General features: G+C 43.9%; 1 protein-coding gene across 1 annotated transcript in view; it reads right to left on the reverse strand.

Annotated features, from left to right (window-relative positions):
- Positions 1 to 19,817, reverse strand: part of slc27a3 (solute carrier family 27 member 3) — a 30,038-nt gene that overhangs the window by 1,040 nt on the left and 9,181 nt on the right. Inside the window, exons 2-10 of the mRNA XM_062964902.1 lie at positions 13,319 to 13,528; positions 8,777 to 8,935; positions 8,570 to 8,694; positions 6,901 to 7,095; positions 5,255 to 5,345; positions 4,977 to 5,175; positions 3,518 to 3,615; positions 3,289 to 3,419; positions 1 to 1,682 (exon numbers count right to left, since the gene is read on the reverse strand). The exon at positions 1 to 1,682 is cut by the window's left edge and continues 1,040 nt beyond it. Of these exons, the coding sequence (XP_062820972.1) occupies positions 1,506 to 1,682; positions 3,289 to 3,419; positions 3,518 to 3,615; positions 4,977 to 5,175; positions 5,255 to 5,345; positions 6,901 to 7,095; positions 8,570 to 8,694; positions 8,777 to 8,935; positions 13,319 to 13,528 (1,385 nt within the window). The 3' untranslated portion in view covers positions 1 to 1,505. The remainder of the gene's footprint in view (positions 1,683 to 3,288; positions 3,420 to 3,517; positions 3,616 to 4,976; positions 5,176 to 5,254; positions 5,346 to 6,900; positions 7,096 to 8,569; positions 8,695 to 8,776; positions 8,936 to 13,318; positions 13,529 to 19,817) is intronic.

Genomic DNA, 19,817 nt, shown 5'->3' on the forward strand with positions numbered 1-19,817 from the left:
GGATATTGGGCTGTAAACATTGGGTCTCCCAGTTTGCTCATTCCAGAGCATGGCATTTACTGGGATATGGGGAGAATATATTGGATCTATTCCAAGTTATTGCATACTGGGATATGGCAATTATTATTATTATTATTATTATTATTATTATTATTAATAATAATAATAATATTTGCTAGATTTCCCAGGATGTACTGCTCTTTCCATCCTCAAGAATGCCATACTGGGATACGGTGGTCTCCCAGTTTGCTCGTTCCAGAGCATGGGATATACTGGGATATGGAGGAAAATATACTGGATCTATTCCAAGGCACTCCATACTGGGATATGGGGAGAATATACTGGGAGTGCATGATGGGATATCTGGCTGTAAACAGTGGGTCTCCCAGTTTGCTCATTCCAGAACATGGCATATACTGGGATATGGGGAGAATATACTGGGAGTGCATGGTGGGATATCTGGCTGTAAACAGTGGGTCTCCCAGTTTGCTCATTCCAGAGCATGGCATATACTGGGATATGGGGAGAATATACTGGGACTGCATGATGGGATATATGGCTGTAAACAGTGGGTCTCCCAGTTTGCTCATTCCAGAGCATGGCATATACTGGGATATGGGGAGAATATACTGGGAGTGCATGGTGGGATATCTGGCTGTAAACAGTGGGTCTCCCAGTTTGCTCATTCCAGAGCATGGCATATACTGGGATATGGGGAGAATATACTGGGACTGCATGATGGGATATATGGCTGTAAACAGTGGGTCTCCCAGTTTGCTCATTCCAGAGCATGGCATATACTGGGATATGGGGAGAATATACTGGGAGTGCATGGTGGGATATCTGGCTGTAAACAGTGGGTCTTCCAGTTTGCTCATTCCAAAGCATGGCATATACTGGGATATGGGGAGAATATACTGGGAGTGCATGGTGGGATATCTGGCTGTAAACAGTGGGTCTCCCAGTTTGCTCATTCCAGAGCATGGCATATACTGGGATATGGGGAGAATATACTGGGAGTGCATGGTGGGATATCTGGCTGTAAACAGTGGGTCTCCCAGTTTGCTCATTCCAAAGCATGGCATATACTGGGATATGGGGAGAATATACTGGGAGTGCATGGTGGGATATCTGGCTGTAAACAGTGGGTCTCCCAGTTTGCTCATTCCAAAGCATGGCATATACTGGGATATGGGGAGAATATACTGGGAGTGCATGGTGGGATATCTGACTGTAACCAGTGGGTCTCCCAGTTTGCTCATTCCAAAGCATGGCATATACTGGGATACAGGGAAAAATATACTGGATCTCCCAGCATGCGCTGCTCTTTTCATCCACTGGGATTATGGAGAAGCCGGCTATGCTTTCCCAGTATGCTCAGTCCAGAGCATGTTATACTGGGATGTAATGGGACTGGGCCTTCCAGCATGCACTGGGGAGGTTCTCTCATACTTGCATCTCTTGCATACTGGGATCTGGGGAGGATACAAACTGGGTTTCCCGCATTACAAGCGCACGTCTCCGGCCAGGATGCGTTCCCAGAGGCGGGGGGTCAGGGCCACGTAGGTCTTGGCCGCCTCGTCCACGACGTAAAGGGGGTCCGAGATCCGGTTCGGGTCGAAGCCCTCGGCCGCCAAGCGGACCTTCTTCTGCTTGAAGGTCTCCGTCAGCTCCAGACGGTCCTGGAGACAAGGAAGAAGGCGAGGCAGGGTAAGCGGAGACCCGTTCACTTGGGCTTCTACAAGATCTTGAGGTGTTTAGTTTGACAGAGGACAACAACAATCACAACCCGCTAACCCTGAGCCAGTGTCCGCAGACTCCTTCTCCAAAGGGTGGCACGACCACGTTTCCATCCATCTCAAGAAGGTGTCCACAAACTCCTTCTCCAAAGAGTGACACAACCACATTTCCATCCATTTCGCAATGTCCGCAAACTCCTCTAACAAGTGGCACATCTACATTGCCATCCTTTTGAGAAGGTGTCCACAAATTCATTCTCCAAAGGTTGGCGTGACCACATCTCCATCTGTTTTGAAAGGTGTCCACAGACTCCTTCTCCAAACAGTGACACAACCACATTTCCATCAATTTTGAGAAGATGTCCACAGACTCCTTCTCCAACATGTGGCATGGCCACATTTCCATCCGTCTCAAGAAGGTGTCCACAGACTCCTTCTCCAACAAGTGGCACGTCCACTTTTCTGTCCTTTCAATAAGATGTCTGTAGACTCCTTCTCCAAAGAGTGGCACAAACACATTTCCATCCGTTTCGAGAAGATGTCCACAAACTCCTTCTCCAACATGTGGCACAACCACATTTCCATCCATCTCAAGAAGGTGTCCACAGACTCCTTCTCCAAACAGTGACACAACCACATTTCCATCAATTTTGAGAAGATGTCCACAGACTCCTCCTCCAACATGTGGTACAACCACATTTCCATCAATTTTGAGAAGATGTCCACAAACTCCTCCTCCAACATGTGGCACAACCACATTTCCATCCGTTTTGAGAAGGTGTCCACAAACTCCTTCTCCAACATGTGGCACAACCACATTTTCATCCATCTCAAAAAGGTGTCCACAGACAACAAGTAGCATGTCCACTTTTTCCGTCCTTTCGAGAAGGTGTCCGCAAACTCCTTCTCCAACAAGTGGCACGTCTACTTTTCCATCCTTTCGAGAAGGTGTCCACAAACTCCTTCTCCAACAAGTGGCACGTCTACTTTTCCATCCGTTTTGAGAAGGTGTCCACAAACCCATTCTCCAAAGTTTGGCACGACTACATTTCCATCCGTCTCAAGAAGGTATCCACAAACTCCTTCTCCAAAGAATGGCACAACCACATTTCCATCCGTTTTGAGAAGGTGTCCACAAATTCGTTCTCCAAAGGTTGGCGTGACCACATTTCCATCTGTTTCGAAAGGTGTCCACAGACTCCTTCTCCAAAGGGTGGCACAACCACATTTCCATCCATCTCAAGAAGGTGTCCACAGACTCCTTCTCCAACATGTGGCACAACCACATTTCCATCCGTTCTGAGAAGGTGTCCACAAACTCCTTCTCCAAAGAGTGGCACAACCACATTTCCATCCATCTCAAGAAGGTGTCCACAGACAACAAGTGGCACCTCCACTTTTTCTGTCCTTTCAAGAAGGTGTCCGCAAACTCCTTCTCCAAAGGTTGGCACAACCACATTTCCATCCATCTCAAGAAGGTGTCCACAAACTCCTTCTCCAAAGTGTGACACCACTACATTTCCATCCGTCTTGAGAAGGTGCCACGTACCTGGATGCGCAGGAAGCGTGGCCGGGCGAACGGCGGGAGGAGCTCCACCGCGTGCGCATAGACTTCCTCTCCGTCAAACTCCCGCCCGGTCTTGAGGACTATGGCGGCCATTCCTGCTCGACCTTCGCAATCTGGAGGAAGACAACGGGGAGGTGTGAGGAACCCCTGAGCGTGGCTCCTATGCCGGAAAACCCCTCCAAAAATGGGGGGCACTGTATCTGTCAATCACCTGGGAGGGACACTCCGTAGACGGTGACGTCCTGCAGGCTCTCCAAAGCGGACATGATCTCCGCCACTTCGGTGGTGGCCACGTTCTCGCCTTTCCACCTATTTGGCAAAAGAGGAGGAGAGTGTTTAGGGATCCCGTAAGGAAACTCCGTCTAGGACCTCGAAAAAGTATAGTGAAGTTCTTCCTTTGACCAGCAGAGCCCTCTTGTGGCCAGCCCTATATTCCCATTTATTTGGGTCTATCCTGTTCGGGAAGTCGTACACAAATCCCGGAAAGCTTGCCAAAGTTCGGGGAAATTCAGTGAAATTTGTGTGGGAAGTTTGGCTCTATTCTATCATTGGTGGAAAGAGGCTCTTTGATTGTAGGTGAACTATAAATCCCAGCAACTACAACTCCCAAATGCCAAGGTCTATCTTCCCCAAACTCCACCAGTGTTCACATCTGGGCATATTGAGTATTGGTGCCAAGTTTGGTCTAGATCCATCATTGTTTGGAGTCTGGATGTAGGTGAACTACAACTCCCAAACTCAAGGTCCATGCCCACCAAACCCTTCCAGTATTTTCTGAGGGTCAAGGGAGTTCTTGGCTCGGTTCCAATGTTGCTGGAGTTCAAGACGCTCTTTGATTGTAGCTGAACTATAAATCCCAGCAACTACAACTCCCAAATGCCAAGATCTATTTTCCCCAAACTCCACCAGTGTTCACATCTGGGCATATTGAGTATTGGTGCCAAGTTTGGTCCAGATCCATCATTGTTTGAGCCCACCATGCTCTTTGGATGTAGGTGAACTACAACTCCCAAACTCAAGGTCCATGCCCACCAAACTCTTCCAATATTTTGTGTTGGTCGTGGGAGTTCAGTTTGCCAAGTTTGATTCAATTCCATCCTTGGTGGAGTTCAGAATGCTCTTTGATTGTAACTGAACTATAAATCCCAGCGACTACAACTCCCAAATGGCAAGGTCTATCTTCCCCAAACTCCACCAGTGTTCACATTTGGGCATATTGAGTATTCGTGCCAAGTTTGGTCCAGATCCATCATTGTTTGAGCCCACCGTGCTCTTTGGATGTAGGTGAACTACAACTCCCAAACTCAAGGTCAATACACACCAAACCCTTCCAGTATTTTCTGTGGGAGTTCTTGGCTCAGTTCCAATGTTGCTGGAGTTCAAGACGCTCTTTGATTGTAGCTGAACTATAAATCCCAGCAACTACAACTCCCAAAATTGACAAAATCAATCCCCAATCCCACCCGTATTCAAATTTGGGCGTATCGGGTATTTGTGCCAAATTTGGTCCCGTGAATGAAAATGCATCAAAATATAACATAACAAACTTTAAGCACTTTAAGTATTTTGGGGTTAACTTGGCATGATGTGAGTTGTAGTTCACCCACAACTTTATGCTTCTGCCATACTACAGAGTTGTCTTGAAGCCATGCAATACAGTACAAACCCACCGGAAAGTGTCCCCGATCCGGTCCCAGAAGCTGACGAAGCCTCGGTCGTCTTGCACCATCAGATCGCCGGTGTTGAAGTAAACGTCTCCGTCGGCAAAGACCCCGCGCAGAAGCTTGGACTCGGAGAGCTCTTTGGCCCCGGCGTAGCCCAGGAAGGGCTTCTGGGACGTCACCGGCGCAACCAGGAGCCCCGGCTCGCCTGCCAAAGAGGACGTGGTTGAGATCGGGGAACGGGAAAAAAGGGAGACGGGAAGCGGGAGGGAGATTGTCACACTCACCCGGTTTCACCCGAAGGCAGCGCCCGGCCTGGTCTCGAACGGGAGCCCCTTCTACCACGTCAAAACGGATCAGCTCAAAAGCACTGAAAATCTGTTCCAAAAGAATTACATAAATCAGAGGCATGTGTATGTATGTATGTATGTATGTATGTATATATACTAGCTGTGCCTGGCCACGCGTTGCTGTGGCATTGTCTGGTGGTGCCTGTATTTTATAGGCAGTGTGGAAGAGGCCTAACTGAGGCCTAACTTTGCCTGTCCCCTGGGCTGAGTGGGTTGCTAGGAGACCAAGTGGGCAGAGCTTAGCCTTCTTACTGGCAGCAATGGGATAGAAACAATTATTCCTCTCCCTCTAATTAGGACTTTATTTTTCTTTTCTTTTTGTTCTATCAAACTAGAGGCGTGGGTGAGGGGTTGTGCTGTCAATTTTCGAGGTTGTGGGGTGTTTAGTTTTGCTGTTTTGTCGGTCGCCAGAATTCCATCACTCTTATATATATATGTAACGATAGCTACTCTGGGAATCTAAGCTGAGTCTGGGAGAGGAATGCCTCTGCATTACATCTGATGTGTGCCAATGGGTGTTAATAATAATATTAATATATACACACACAGTATGTGTGTGTGTGTGTGTGTGTGTGTATATATATATATATATATATAGTAGAGTCTCACTTATCCAACGTAAACGGGCCGGCAGAATGTTGGATAAGCAAATATGTTGGATAATAAGGAGGGATTAAGAAAAAGCCTCTTAAACATCAAATTAAGCACCAAAACATCATATTAGACAACAAATTTGGCAGAAAAAGTAGTTCAATATGCAGTAATGCTATGTAGTAATTACTGTATTTACGAATTTAGCACCAAAATATAACAATGTATTGAAAACATTGACTACAAAAATGCGTTGGATAATCCAGAACGTTGGATAAGCGAAAGTTGGATAAGCGAGACTCTACTGTATAAGTAACGATAACTACTCTGGGAATCTAAGCTGAGTCTGGGAAAGGATTGCCACCACATTACATCTGATGTGTGCCAATGGGTGTTAATAATAATAATTTTATATATATATAAACAATAGCTACTTCAATTGCTGCCAATTGCATGAAAATGTTCGTGTTTGTCATTAGCCACATGAAAATTCACGTCATATAGGTGGCCAATATTCGTTAGCAGGACCAAATACGAAAATGAGACGACATGAATGAAACTACACAAAACGAACAGCAATTCCATACAGAAGCACAACACTAATGTCTACACAGTGCTTTGGGACATATTATTATAACAACAACAATCATCATAATATTAATATAATAATAATACTATTATATTATATTATATTATATTATATTATATTATATTATATTATATTATATTATATTATATACTTAGAATCATAGAATCACTTTTGACCATTTGGTTCATACTATTATTTGACCATACTATTATATTATATTATATTATATTATATTAAGCACTTGGAATCATAGAATCACTTTTGACCATTTGGTTCAGGTTGATTCCAGGTCTTCGCATCTTCAATCCATCACCATTACTGATGGGATGAAATGCACACGATCTGCACCCATGTTATTCTGGAATCTTTTGCTTCTCGTTGACTGTCACTCGGGAATATTCACCTTATAGAGTGGAGACGCGCGGCCGACGGCGCCCACGGTGCCGGTGTAGTTGAAGAAGCTGATGCTGCCCTCCGTCATGCCGTAGGTCTCCACCACGTGCACGGGCCCGAAACGGCGCAGGAACTGGCGCCAGATGTCCGGCCGCAGCCCACTCCCCACAGCCATGCGCAAGCAGTGCTCCCGGTCACTGGGACTCTGAAGCGGAGAGACGTTGGGGACCAAAGATGGAAGAATCAGGCTCAACTACCAAATCTTCTTCACCTAAGATAACCCTAAGATGTTCACAAGTCAAGGTTGGAAGGCTCAGACTCAACTACCAAGTCTTCCTCACCTAAGAGAACCATATGATGTCCATAAGTCAAGGTTGGAAAGCTCAGACTCAACTACCAAGTCTTCCTCACCTAAGAGAACCCTATGATGTCCATAAGTCAAGGTTGGAAGGCTCAGACTCAACTACCAAGTCTTCCTCACCTAAGAGAACCCTATGATGTCCATAAGTCAAGGTTGGAAGGCTCAGACTCAACCTCCAAGTCTTCCTCACCTAAGAAAACCCTATGATGTCCATAAGTCAAGGTTGGAAGGCTCAGACTCAACCTCCAAGTCTTCCTCACCTAAGAGAACCCTATGATGTCCATAAGTCAAGGTTGGAAGGCTCAGACTCAACCTCCAAGTCTTCCTCACCTAAGAGAACCCTATGATGTCCATAAGTCAAGGTTGGAAGGCTCAGACTCAACTACCAAGTCTTCCTCACCTAAGAGAACCCTATGATGTCCATAAGTCAAGGTTGGAAGGCTCAGACTCAACTACCAAGTCTTCCTCACCTAAGAAAACCCTATGATGTCCATAAGTCAAGGTTGGAAGGCTCAGACTCAACCTCCAAGTCTTCCTCACCTAAGAGAACCCTATGATGTCCATAAGTCAAGGTTGGAAGGCTCAGACTCAACCTCCAAGTCTTCCTCACCTAAGAGAACCCTATGATGTCCATAAGTCAAGGTTGGAAGGCTCAGACTCAACTACCAAGTCTTCCTCACCTAAGAGAACCATATGATGTCCATAAGTCAAGGTTGGAAGGATCAGGTTCAACTACCAAGTCTTCCTCACCTAAGAGAACCCTAAGATGTCCATAAGTCAAGGTTGGAAAGCTCAGACTCAACTACCAAGTCTTCCTCACCTAAGAGAACCATATGATGTCCATAAGTCAAGGTTGGAAGGATCAGGTTCAACTACCAAGTCTTCCTCACCTAAGAGAACCCTAAGATGTCCATAAGTCAAGGTTGGAAGGCTCAGGCTCAACTACCAAGTCTTCCTCACCTAAGAGAACCCTAAGATGTCCATAAGTCAAGGTTGGAAGGCTCAGACTCAACTACCAAGTCTTCCTCACCTAAGAGAACCCTAAGATGTCCATAAGTCAAGGTTGGAAGGCTCAGGCTCAACTACCAAGTCTTCGTCACCTGAGTAAACTCTATGATTTCCATAAGTCAAGGTTGGAAGGCTCAGGTTGAAGGCATTCAAGTCAAACGGAATGAGAAGAACCATGAATGAACCTGCCTTGTTGGTCACTCATGACTTGAAAATACATAGACACAGACGTGATTCCCATTTCTACTTTCGGCACAAGGTCACCCCACCTCTCACCGTCAACGGATCCCCTCTTTGGACGTCCACTGACCTGGGGTTGGTTGACCAGGTATCGGCAGAGTTCCCCGATGTACTGGAAGACGGTCACTCCGTAGCGGCGGCAGTCCGGCCAAAACTGGCTGGCGGAGAACTTCGGCTTCAAGACGCAAGTGGCGCCTGGTCGGAAAAGAGAAATATTCAGACCGACGTTTCCGTTTCGGATGGAAATGGAAGACGTCTTTCCAAGAGGGCACCTTACCGATGCCGAAAGTGCCGAGGATCCCCAGGAGGCTCCCGGACATGTGGTAGAGGGGCAGAGAGACGTAGATCACGTCCGAACTCGAGGCGCCCACCAAACTGTAGAAGCCCAAGCAGAGGATGGTCTTCAGGTGGCTGATGCGAGCCGCTTTGGGAAGTCCTAGGGAAGGAGAGATGAATCGTATTTACTAGGCATGTCCGATCGATGAAAAAAATGTTTCAATTCTCGTTTCTAAAGTAGGGGGCGCTGGCGCTTCGATATAGAAAGTATTTCCGATTTTTTCACCCAAAAATTTCAGATATTTCCGAAAATTCGTAATGATTCTAAATGTTTCCAAAATGGCGGACGCGCATGCGCAATCGCTACACACTGGGCTTGTATGGCAATCTTCCATGTGGATGCAGAAGACGTTAGCCCCCACCTTTGGTCCATCATGGAAGCTTCTGATTGGCCGGGGAGCGGCAGCCATGTTAGGCTGCGCTAAGCTCCCATTCAAGGTAAGTTGCAGAAACAATTTTTTAAAAATATTTTTAAAAATATTTTTTAAAAAATGTTATGGGGGGAAAAATTAACGAAACATTAAGAGACAATTAGAGAATGGGCCAACAATGGTTCGAATTACATTGCTGGTTGCGCTGTGAGACAATGTCTCGGAATGCGTATCAAAAAGCGAGAACATTCCGAAATAATTCCGATATACAATTCAAAACGATTTTTTGGACATGTCTAGTATTTACCATTAAGACAGACTTTTGCTATCTGCCAGGTTCTGCCCAAATATATAACAGCACTAGCTGTGCCCGGCCACGCATTGCTGTGGCATTGTCTGGTGGTGTCTGTATTTTATAGGCAGTGTGGAAGAGGCCTAAGTGAGGCCTAACTTTGCCTGTCCCCTGGGCTGAGTGGGTTGCTAGGAGACCAAGTGGGCGGAGCTTAGCCTTCTAACTGGATAAAAACAATTATTCCTCTCCCTCTAATTAGGACTTTATTTTTCTTCTCTTTTTGTTGTATCAACCTAGAGGCATGGATGAGGGGTTGTGCTCTCAAATTCTCGAGGTTTTGGGGTGTTTAGTTTTGTTGTTTTGTCGGTCGCCAGGATTCCATCACTCTTTTATATATATAGATTGTCCTCCACAGACACCATCCTGCCCACCACCCACGTGAAGGACAATTTCATCCTAGATTTTGTCAGCGTGGAGGTCAGGGTGTGAGCTGGGTGGGGTTTTTTTTTAAAAAAAATTTTTTTATTAAAGTTTCAGATAGTCTATACAGTGAAAGTGTGAGAACAAATGTATTTATAGTAAAGGGTGAAAGAAGTAAGTGGAACAGGAAGAGAAATAAAGAAAGGAGAGAGACAGAAAAAAGATAAAAATAAGAATAATAAAAAAGTAAATATATACTAGCTGTGCCCGGCCACGCATTGCTGTGGCAAAGTCTGGTGGTATGGGAAATAAGGTATTGAGGAAATGGTGGTAGTTAAGGTAAAGGGTAAAGGTTTTCCCTGACATTAAGTCCATTATAAATGGGTTATATAGCTGTGTGGAAGGGCCTTGAGTCTACACTGCCATATAATCCAGTTAAAATCAGATAATCTGTATTTTATAGGCAGTGTGGAAGAGGCCTAAGTGAGGCCTAACTCTGCCTGTCCCCTGGGCTGAGTGGGTTGCTAGGAGACCAAGTGGGCAGTTAGCCTTCTAACTGGCAGCAATTGGATAAAAACAATTCTTCCTCTAATTAGGACTTTATTTTTCTTTTCTTTTTGTTGTATGAACGTAGAGGCATGGATGAGGGGTTGTGGTGCCAGGTTTAGTGTTTCTAGGATGTGTAGTTTTGTTGTTTTGTCCTAGGCCGAAATGTCATTACCCATATACTAGCTTTGCCCGGCCACGCGTTGCCTTGGTTTATGGGAATCCTTTGTTGGCCAGGTGGAATAGCAGTGAATAGCCTTGCAGTCTCAAAGCCTGGGTGTTTTCTGGAGTAGCTGGAGCTTTTTGTTGTATGAACATAGAGGCATGGATGAGGGGTTGTGCTGCCAAGTTTAGTGTTTCTGGGATGTGTAGTTTAGTTGTTTTGTAGTTTTGTCCTAGGCCGAAATGTCATTACTCTTTTATATATATAGATATAGATATATATATATACAATATTCTATTAATATTCTATTATTATTGTAGTATACCCTGTTTCCCCTAAAATAAGACATCCCCAGAAAATAAGACCTAGTAGAAGTTTTGCTGAATTGCTAAATATAAGGCCTCCCCCAAAAGTAAGACCTCGCAAAGTTTTTGTTTGGAAGCATGCCCAACAAACAGAACACCAGAGCATGCAGGATCGGTAAATGTACATACCATAGATTGTTGTACAGGGAAATAGTGGTAGTAACAAGAAATTCTTGATAGGATTTAGTTTGTCTGGTTATGCTGGTTTGTGATGACAACTACTGTACAGTATATAATAAATGTTTGGTTTGTTTTTTTTGTTCAACAATAAATGTGAATTCTTTTTCATGGAAAAATAAGACCTCCCCTGAAAATAAGACCTAGAGCATCTTTGGGAGCAAAAATTAATATAAGACACTGTCTTATTTTCGGGGAAACACGGTATTTTTATATTATTACTATTATATTATTATTATATCATTCATTATTCACGAGTACATTGAAACTACAATAGAGAGAAATCAGCGTGGAAACTGCCAAGAGGTACCATAGATCGTTGTACATGGAAATAAGGGTAGTAAATAGTTTTTGATTTATTAAATACAGTTATACAGTAGAGTCTCACTTATCCAACATAAATGGGCCGGCAGAATGTTGGATAAGCGAATATGTTGGATAATAAGGAGGCACTAAGGAAAAGCCTATTAAACTACAAATTAGGTTATGATTTTACAAATTAAGCACCAAAACATCCTGTTATACAACAAATTTGGCAGAAAAATTAGTTCAATACGCAGTAATGCTATGTAGTAATTACTGTATTTACTAATTTAGCACCAAAATATCACCATGTATTGAAAACGTTGACTACAAAAATGCGTTGGATAATCCAGAACGTTGGATAAGTGAGTGTTGGATAAGTGAGACTCTACTGTATATTACAATTATATATTTTGTTATTTGAACTATACATATTGTGAAATTATGGTTTTTTTCTCGAAGTGACACACCACCCAAGTCATGCTAGGTATTTTGGTGAATTTTGACACACCAAGCGCAAAAGGTTGCCCATCATTGATCTAGGTCAGGGGTCCTCAAACTTTTAAAGCAAAGGGCCGGTCTACAATCCTTCAGACTGTGGAGGGGCCAAATTATCATTTGAAAAAAAATACGAACAAATTCCTATGCACGCTGCACATGTCTTATTTGTAGTGCAAAACAACAACAATAGCAATGAAAGAACAATACAATATTTAAAAATGAAAACAATCTTAACCAACATAAAACTATCAGGATTTCAATGGAAAGTGTGGGCCTGCTACTGGCCAATGAGATAGTCAGGTTAATCAGGATTGTTGTTGTTGTTGTGTGTCTTCAAGTCATTTCAGACTTTGGGCAAGCCTAAGTCTAAAATTATTTATTTATTCATTTACTACATTTATTTACTACATTTATATCCCACCCTTCATACCCCGAAGGGGATTCAGATCAGCTGTATGTACATACAATATATTATATTATTAGCATAGCACAATATTAGCATTATACATTACTATATTGAACTATACCACTATATTGTAATACTATATGTAATATATAACATATAATTAATATTATTATATGGTATTATTATTAGTATTATATTGTATAACATTATAATATTTTTATCAATATTATATGTATATACAAGATATCTATATATATAAAAGAGTGATGGCAACAGGGCAGCGGACAAAACAACAAAACTACAGGCCCCCCAACCTCGAAATTTGACAACACAACCCATCATTCACGGCTCTAGGTTGATACAACAAAAAGAAAGGAAAAATAAAGTCCTAATTACAGGGAGAAGAATAATAGTTTTTATCCAATTGCTGCCAGTTTGAAGGCTAAGCTCCGCCCACTTGGTCTCCTAGCAACCTACTCAGCCCAGGGGACAGGCACAGTTAGGCCTCACTTAGGCCTCTTCCACAGATTTTAACTGGATTATATGGCAGTGTAGACTCAAGGCCCTTCCACACAGCTATATAACCCATTTATAATCTTATATTATCTGCCTTGAACTGGATTATCTTGACTCCACACTGCCATATAATCCACTTCAGTGTGCATACTAAACAGAAAGACAACCATACAACAGACATTCAGTGCCACCACGACCTCAACAATTTCTCACCAACATCACCAGAAAATGCCACAGCAACGCGTGGCCGGGCACAGCTAGTTATATTATTAAAACTGATATAAAAATATATTATAAAACTGAGGGCGGGGGCCAGGTAAATGACCTTGGAGGGCCGCATCTGGCCCCCGGGCCTTAGTTTGGGGACAAACTAAGAGCAAACTTGCAAGACATGCCCAACTTCAAGTACATAATCATGAGTACCTGTCGTCCCAGAGGTGAAGATGTAGAGCGCCGTGTCCATCAAGCTTTTGGGAGCAGAAAGTTCGGAAGGCACGGGCTCCTCGGAGGCTTCTTGCCACAGACTGTAGAGACTGGTCACTCCGGGGGGATAAGGCCCCTTGCCCCAGGCCCACACTACAACTCCCATCTCCTCCAGGTCAGGAAGGATGGGCTCCACCGCTTCAATGAGGTCTGCAAGGCAGAGAAGGAGGACGTCGGTGAACTTTTGGGGTTCAAAGCAAGGCACTGAAGGAGAGCTTTCACTTCATGTCAAGGACAGAACGCTCCAAGTAGAAGACAACACAGTTTATTGAGGTTACAGAACTAAAAATTGCCCGTAGGAAACAAAGGACTAGGCAAACACTTGTCTTCAGTGTGAAACGTAACAAAAATAACTTCGTTTGAGTCTAGATAGTTCAAAAGAATAAACCGGATTAAACAGAAGTTTAATCCGGATTAAAACAAAGGTGCTTACTTCAGCCTGGCAATTAAACAAACAAAAACTGGTTAACAAAGGGTCAAAATGAACACAAAACCCAGCAGCAGATTCCCCTCTGCTACTCAAGAGCTACAGAAGTAACTCGGGCTGTTGCTCCTCCGTGCAACGGGCGAAAACCAGGTCCAGGCACTTCAATCAGGGTAACGACGGTCAGCGAGGTCCCAATCCGGTCCGAGGTCGAAAGCCAGATGCAGACGTCTAGGTTCCACAAGTTCCACCGATAGCCACAGAAGGGATAGTCCAGAGTCGTAGTCAGTCAGTCAGTCCAGCGTCAATCCAGAGTTGGCAATAATGTCCGTCAAAAAGACGACGGAGGTCCAAGCTATCAAGATTAAACACAAGTTGCACAGGAAAAGCCCACACAGTTCCTCCCGCCGTCTATGCCCAGTGTCCTTGGTAACTTACGTATCCAGCAAACGAATCACACCCGTCTTCAGGAAATTCCCAACAAGAGCCCAAGCGTTCGTCCAGATTACCTTGCCCAACGCAATTAGCCATTGATCCTAAACCCCATTTTATCCCAGTTCATAACTCCTCATCGCTGTCAGCTGCTAACCTAATTCCAGGTGCCTCCTCATCATCATCCTCATCAGAGCTAACACACCTTTGACTACGCCCCACAGCATCCCCAGCTGTGGATCCCGCTCCATCCCTCCAGCCCGTCCATGGGTCTGATTCTGCAACCCGCCAATCGCCTCCCATGCTATCATTGCCGGTGACACCCAAATCCTCCCTCACACGAGTCCACTCCATGTCATCCTCCTCTGAGCTAACCATCTCTTCCTCCATTCCCTCGGTAAAACCCTCGAAGGAGTCTTCGTCAGTTGGTTCTGCAAATAAGTCCCGGAGCCGCTTCCTTTCACGCTCCTCAAAAGAGTCTGACTCTCGAGGAGTCTTACGACCTCGTCTCCTAGTATCAGAGCCAGAAGGCTCAACCATAACACTTCACTTCACTTCACTTTATTTCTTAATGAGTCGCTCTCCACCAGAGTGCTCCGAGCGACTTACAATTTAAAATATCATTCCACAATATAAAAAACACATTCAACCGAAAAACATTCAACAGTGACTATTTGGCAAATTAGATCTGATTTACTTAAATGCACAACCAAACAGCCAAGTCTTGAGCGCTTTTCCAAAAGGTCGCAACTCCGACATTGCTCTAAGACAGGGGTCCCCAAACTTTTTAAGCAGGGGGCCAGTTCACAATCCTTTGGACCATTGGAGGGCCGGACTATAGATGGCCACCGAGCAATAATAATAATTAATAATAATAATAATAATAATAATAATAATAATAATAATAATAAAAACTCAGCCGCTATCAGGACCTCAAGATTGAACTTCAAAGACTCTGGCAGAAACCAGTGCAGGTGGTCCCGGTGGTGATAGGCACACTGGGTGCTGTGCCAAAAGATCTCAGCCGGCGTTTGGAAACAATAGACATTGACAAAATCACCATCTGCCAACTGCAAAAGGCCACCCTGCTGGGATCTGCACACATCATCAGAAAATACATCACACAGTCCTAGACACTTGGGAAGTGTTCGACTTGTGGTTTTGCGAAACGAAATCCAGCATGTCTATCTCGTTTGCTGTGTCATAATAAAATAATAATAATAATAATAATAATAACAATAATACGTCACACAATCCTAGACACTTGGGAAGTGTTCGACTTGTGGTTTTGCGGAACGAAATCCAGCATGTCTATCTCGTTTGCTGTGTCATAATAAAATAATAATAATAATAATAATAACAATAATACGTCACACAATCCTAGACACTTGGGAAGTGTTCGACTTGTGGTTTTGCGAAACGAAATCCAGCATGTCTATCTCGTTTGCTGTGTCATAATAAAATAATAATAATAATAATAATAACAATAACAATAATACATCACACAGTCCTAGACACTTGGGAAGTGTTCGACTTGTGGTTTTGCGAAACGAAATCCAGCATATCAATCTTGTTTGCTGTGCCATACAACGTCGTTGTGTTGATAATAATAATAATAATAATAATAATAATAAGAGGGTTGGAAGAGACCCCTTGGGCCATTGAGTCCAATCCCCTTCTGCCTTTGTGCACCGAAAGCACAAGCAAAGCACCCCTGACAGATGGCCACCTTGCCTCAATGATAATAATAATAATCATAATAATCATAATAATAATAATAAAATTACGATCTGCCAACTGCAAAAGGCCACCCTACTGGGATCTGCACGCATCATCCAAAAATACATCACATAGTCCTAGACACTTGGGAAGTGTTCGACTTGTGATTTTGTGATATGAAATCCAGCATGTCTATAATAATAATAATAATAAAACTTTATTTATACCCCGCCACCATCTCCCCAATGGGGACTCGGGGCGGCTTACATGGGGCCATGCCTGGGAAAAATACAATATAACAAAATATAAAAACAACATATCATAATACAATTACAACAATACAATAAAGGATCATATACAGTACAACACAAAATCCAAAAGCAATATAACAGGGCAGGCCGCACGAATACTCAGTTAAAACTCAGTTAATGCCTGCCATAGATGTGGGCGAAACGTCAGGAGAGAATGCTTCTGGAACATGGAGATATATTCCTCACAACCTCTGAGGATGCCTGCCATAGATGTGGGCGAAACGTCAGGAGAGAATACTTCTGGAACATGGAGATATATTCCTCACAACCTCTGAGGATGCCTGCCATAGATGTGGGCGAAACGTCAGGAGAGAATACTTCTGGAACATGGAGATATATTCCTCACAACCTCCGAGGATGCCTGCCATAGATGTGGGCGAAACGTCAGGAGAGAATACTTCTGGAACATGGAGATATATTCCTCACAACCTCTGAGGATGCCTGCCATAGATGTGGGCGAAATGTCAGGAGAGAATACTTCTGGAACATGGACATATATTCCTCACAACCTCTGAGGATGCCTGCCATAGATGTGGGCGAAACGTCAGGAGAGAATACTTCTGGAACATGGAGATATATTCCTCACAACCTCTGAGGATGCCTGCCATAGATGTGGGCGAAACGTCAGGAGAGAATACTTCTGGAACATGGAGATATATTCCTCACAACCTCCGAGGATGCCTGCCATAGATGTGGGCGAAACGTCAGGAGAGAATACTTCTGGAACATGGAGATATATTCCTCACAACCTCTGAGGATGCCTGCCATAGATGTGGGCGAAACGTCAGGAGAGAATACTTCTGGAACATGGAGATATATTCCTCACAACCTCTGAGGATGCCTGCCATAGATGTGGGCGAAACGTCAGGAGAGAATACTTCTGGAACATGGAGATATATTCCTCACAACCTCCGAGGATGCCTGCCATAGATGTGGGCGAAACGTCAGGAGAGAATACTTCTGGAACATGGAGATATATTCCTCACAACCTCTGAGGATGCCTGCCATAGATGTGGGCGAAACGTCAGGAGAGAATACTTCTGGAACATGGAGATATATTCCTCACAACCTCTGAGGATGCCTGCCATAGATGTGGGCGAAACGTCAGGAGAGAATACTTCTGGAGACATGGAGATATATTCCTCACAACCTCCGAGGATGCCTGCCATAGATGTGGGCGAAACGTCAGGAGAGAATACTTCTGGAACATGGAGATATATTCCTCACAACCTCCGAGGATGCCTGCCATAGATGTGGGCGAAACGTCAGGAGAGAATACTTCTGGAACATGGAGATATATTCCTCACAACCTCTGAGGATGCCTGCCATAGATGTGGGCGAAACGTCAGGAGAGAATACTTCTGGAACATGGAGATATATTCCTCACAACCTCTGAGGATGCCTGCCATAGATGTGGGCGAAACGTCAGGAGAGAATACTTCTGGAACATGGAGATATATTCCTCACAACCTCTGAGGATGCCTGCCATAGATGTGGGCGAAACGTCAGGAGAGAATACTTCTGGAGACATGGAGATATATTCCTCACAACCTCCGAGGATGCCTGCCATAGATGTGGGCGAAACGTCAGGAGAGAATACTTCTGGAACATGGAGATATATTCCTCACAACCTCCGAGGATGCCTGCCATAGATGTGGGCGAAACGTCAGGAGAGAATACTTCTGGAACATGGAGATATATTCCTCACAACCTCCGAGGATGCCTGCCATAGATGTGGGCGAAACGTCAGGAGAGAATACTTCTGGAACATGGAGATATATTCCTCACAACCTCTGAGGATGCCTGCCATAGATGTGGGCGAAACGTCAGGAGAGAATACTTCTGGAGACATGGAGATATATTCCTCACAACCTCCGAGGATGCCTGCCATAGATGTGGGCGAAACGTCAGGAGAGAATACTTCTGGAACATGGAGATATATTCCTCACAACCTCTGAGGATGCCTGCCATAGATGTGGGCGAAACGTCAGGAGAGAATACTTCTGGAGACATGGAGATATATTCCTCACAACCTCTGAGGATGCCTGCCATAGATGTGGGCGAAACGTCAGGAGAGAATACTTCTGGAACATGGAGATATATTCCTCACAACCTCCGAGGATGCCTGCCATAGATGTGGGCGAAACGTCAGGAGAGAATACTTCTGGAACATGGAGATATATTCCTCACAACCTCCGAGGATGCCTGCCATAGATGTGGGCGAAACGTCAGGAGAGAATACTTCTGGAACATGGAGATATATTCCTCACAACCTCCGAGGATGCCTGCCATAGATGTGGGCGAAACGTCAGGAGAGAATACTTCTGGAACATGGAGATATATTCCTCACAACCTCCGAGGATGCCTGCCATAGATGTGGGCGAAACGTCAGGAGAGAATACTTCTGGAACATGGAGATATATTCCTCACAACCTCTGAGGATGCCTGCCATAGATGTGGGCGAAACGTCAGGAGAGAATACTTCTGGAACATGGAGATATATTCCTCACAACCTCCGAGGATGCCTGCCATAGATGTGGGCGAAACGTCAGGAGAGAATACTTCTGGAACATGGCCACACAGCCCGAAAGGCATACAACAACCCTGCCTTAAGATCAGTTCAGGCAACGCTGTGTGAGATGCTAAGCCTTGAGTTCTCTCGTTCCTGGTTCAAGTCAAGCCTTGATTTTGGATTTAATATATTTCTATGTTCGGGTTCATGTATTCCTGCTCGAGTTTTACTAGTTATACCTTCCTGATTGTGGACTTGTGCTGTATGTGTTTTTTCTTGGATGTTGGAAGAATGGTCCACGAAAATGTTCAAGGGTCAGGAAATAATCCTACAATTGTTGCACTACATGCAAGAGCACTAGAGAGGAGAGTTACTTAGTATACGAATGGGAAATAACATTTCACTTATTTTTATTTACAGTATGGTAGTGTTACAGGTGTAGCAGTGTTTGGTGTTTCAATGTATTCTACTTTAAACTTTCGTCTTTCGTTACGTTGGGCAAACATGTAGACTTGTTAGAGACCGAAGGAATAGAATAGAGGGAAAAAGGAAAGAAAAGATAGGAGGAAAAAAGAAAGTATATATATATATATATAAAATGGCTTATAGACTGCGAAGCGAGAAAGACACAAAAGACTCAAGAACTATGCAGAAAAGAGCCTCAATTTCGGAAGAAGTCCAGGTTAAAGATATGACGGAAATGATCCTCAAAGAACTTTATAGAATGCAGGAGAAGCAAGATGCTTACCAAAAGCTGGCACAGGAACAAATGGCAGAGTTTAAAAAAGAAATTAAAAATGAATTGAAGGGAATGAAACATGATATAGGAACTTTAAGTCAAGAACTAAAAGAATTAAAAAATGACAAAGCGGAATTAAGAAACCTTCACGGGAAACTACAAAGAGTTCAAATCCTAGAACAGAAATCTAACAAAATAGAAGCTAAACAAGAAGTATTAGAAGCAAAAGAACTTGAATACCAACTCAGACTCCGTAATGTTTGGGAAGAACCAAGAGAAAACATAAGGACAGTGGTGATAGA

The sequence above is a fragment of the Anolis carolinensis genome, unplaced genomic scaffold (assembly GCF_035594765.1).
Source record: "Anolis carolinensis isolate JA03-04 unplaced genomic scaffold, rAnoCar3.1.pri scaffold_14, whole genome shotgun sequence".
NCBI classification, from domain to species: Eukaryota; Metazoa; Chordata; class Lepidosauria; order Squamata; family Dactyloidae; genus Anolis; species Anolis carolinensis.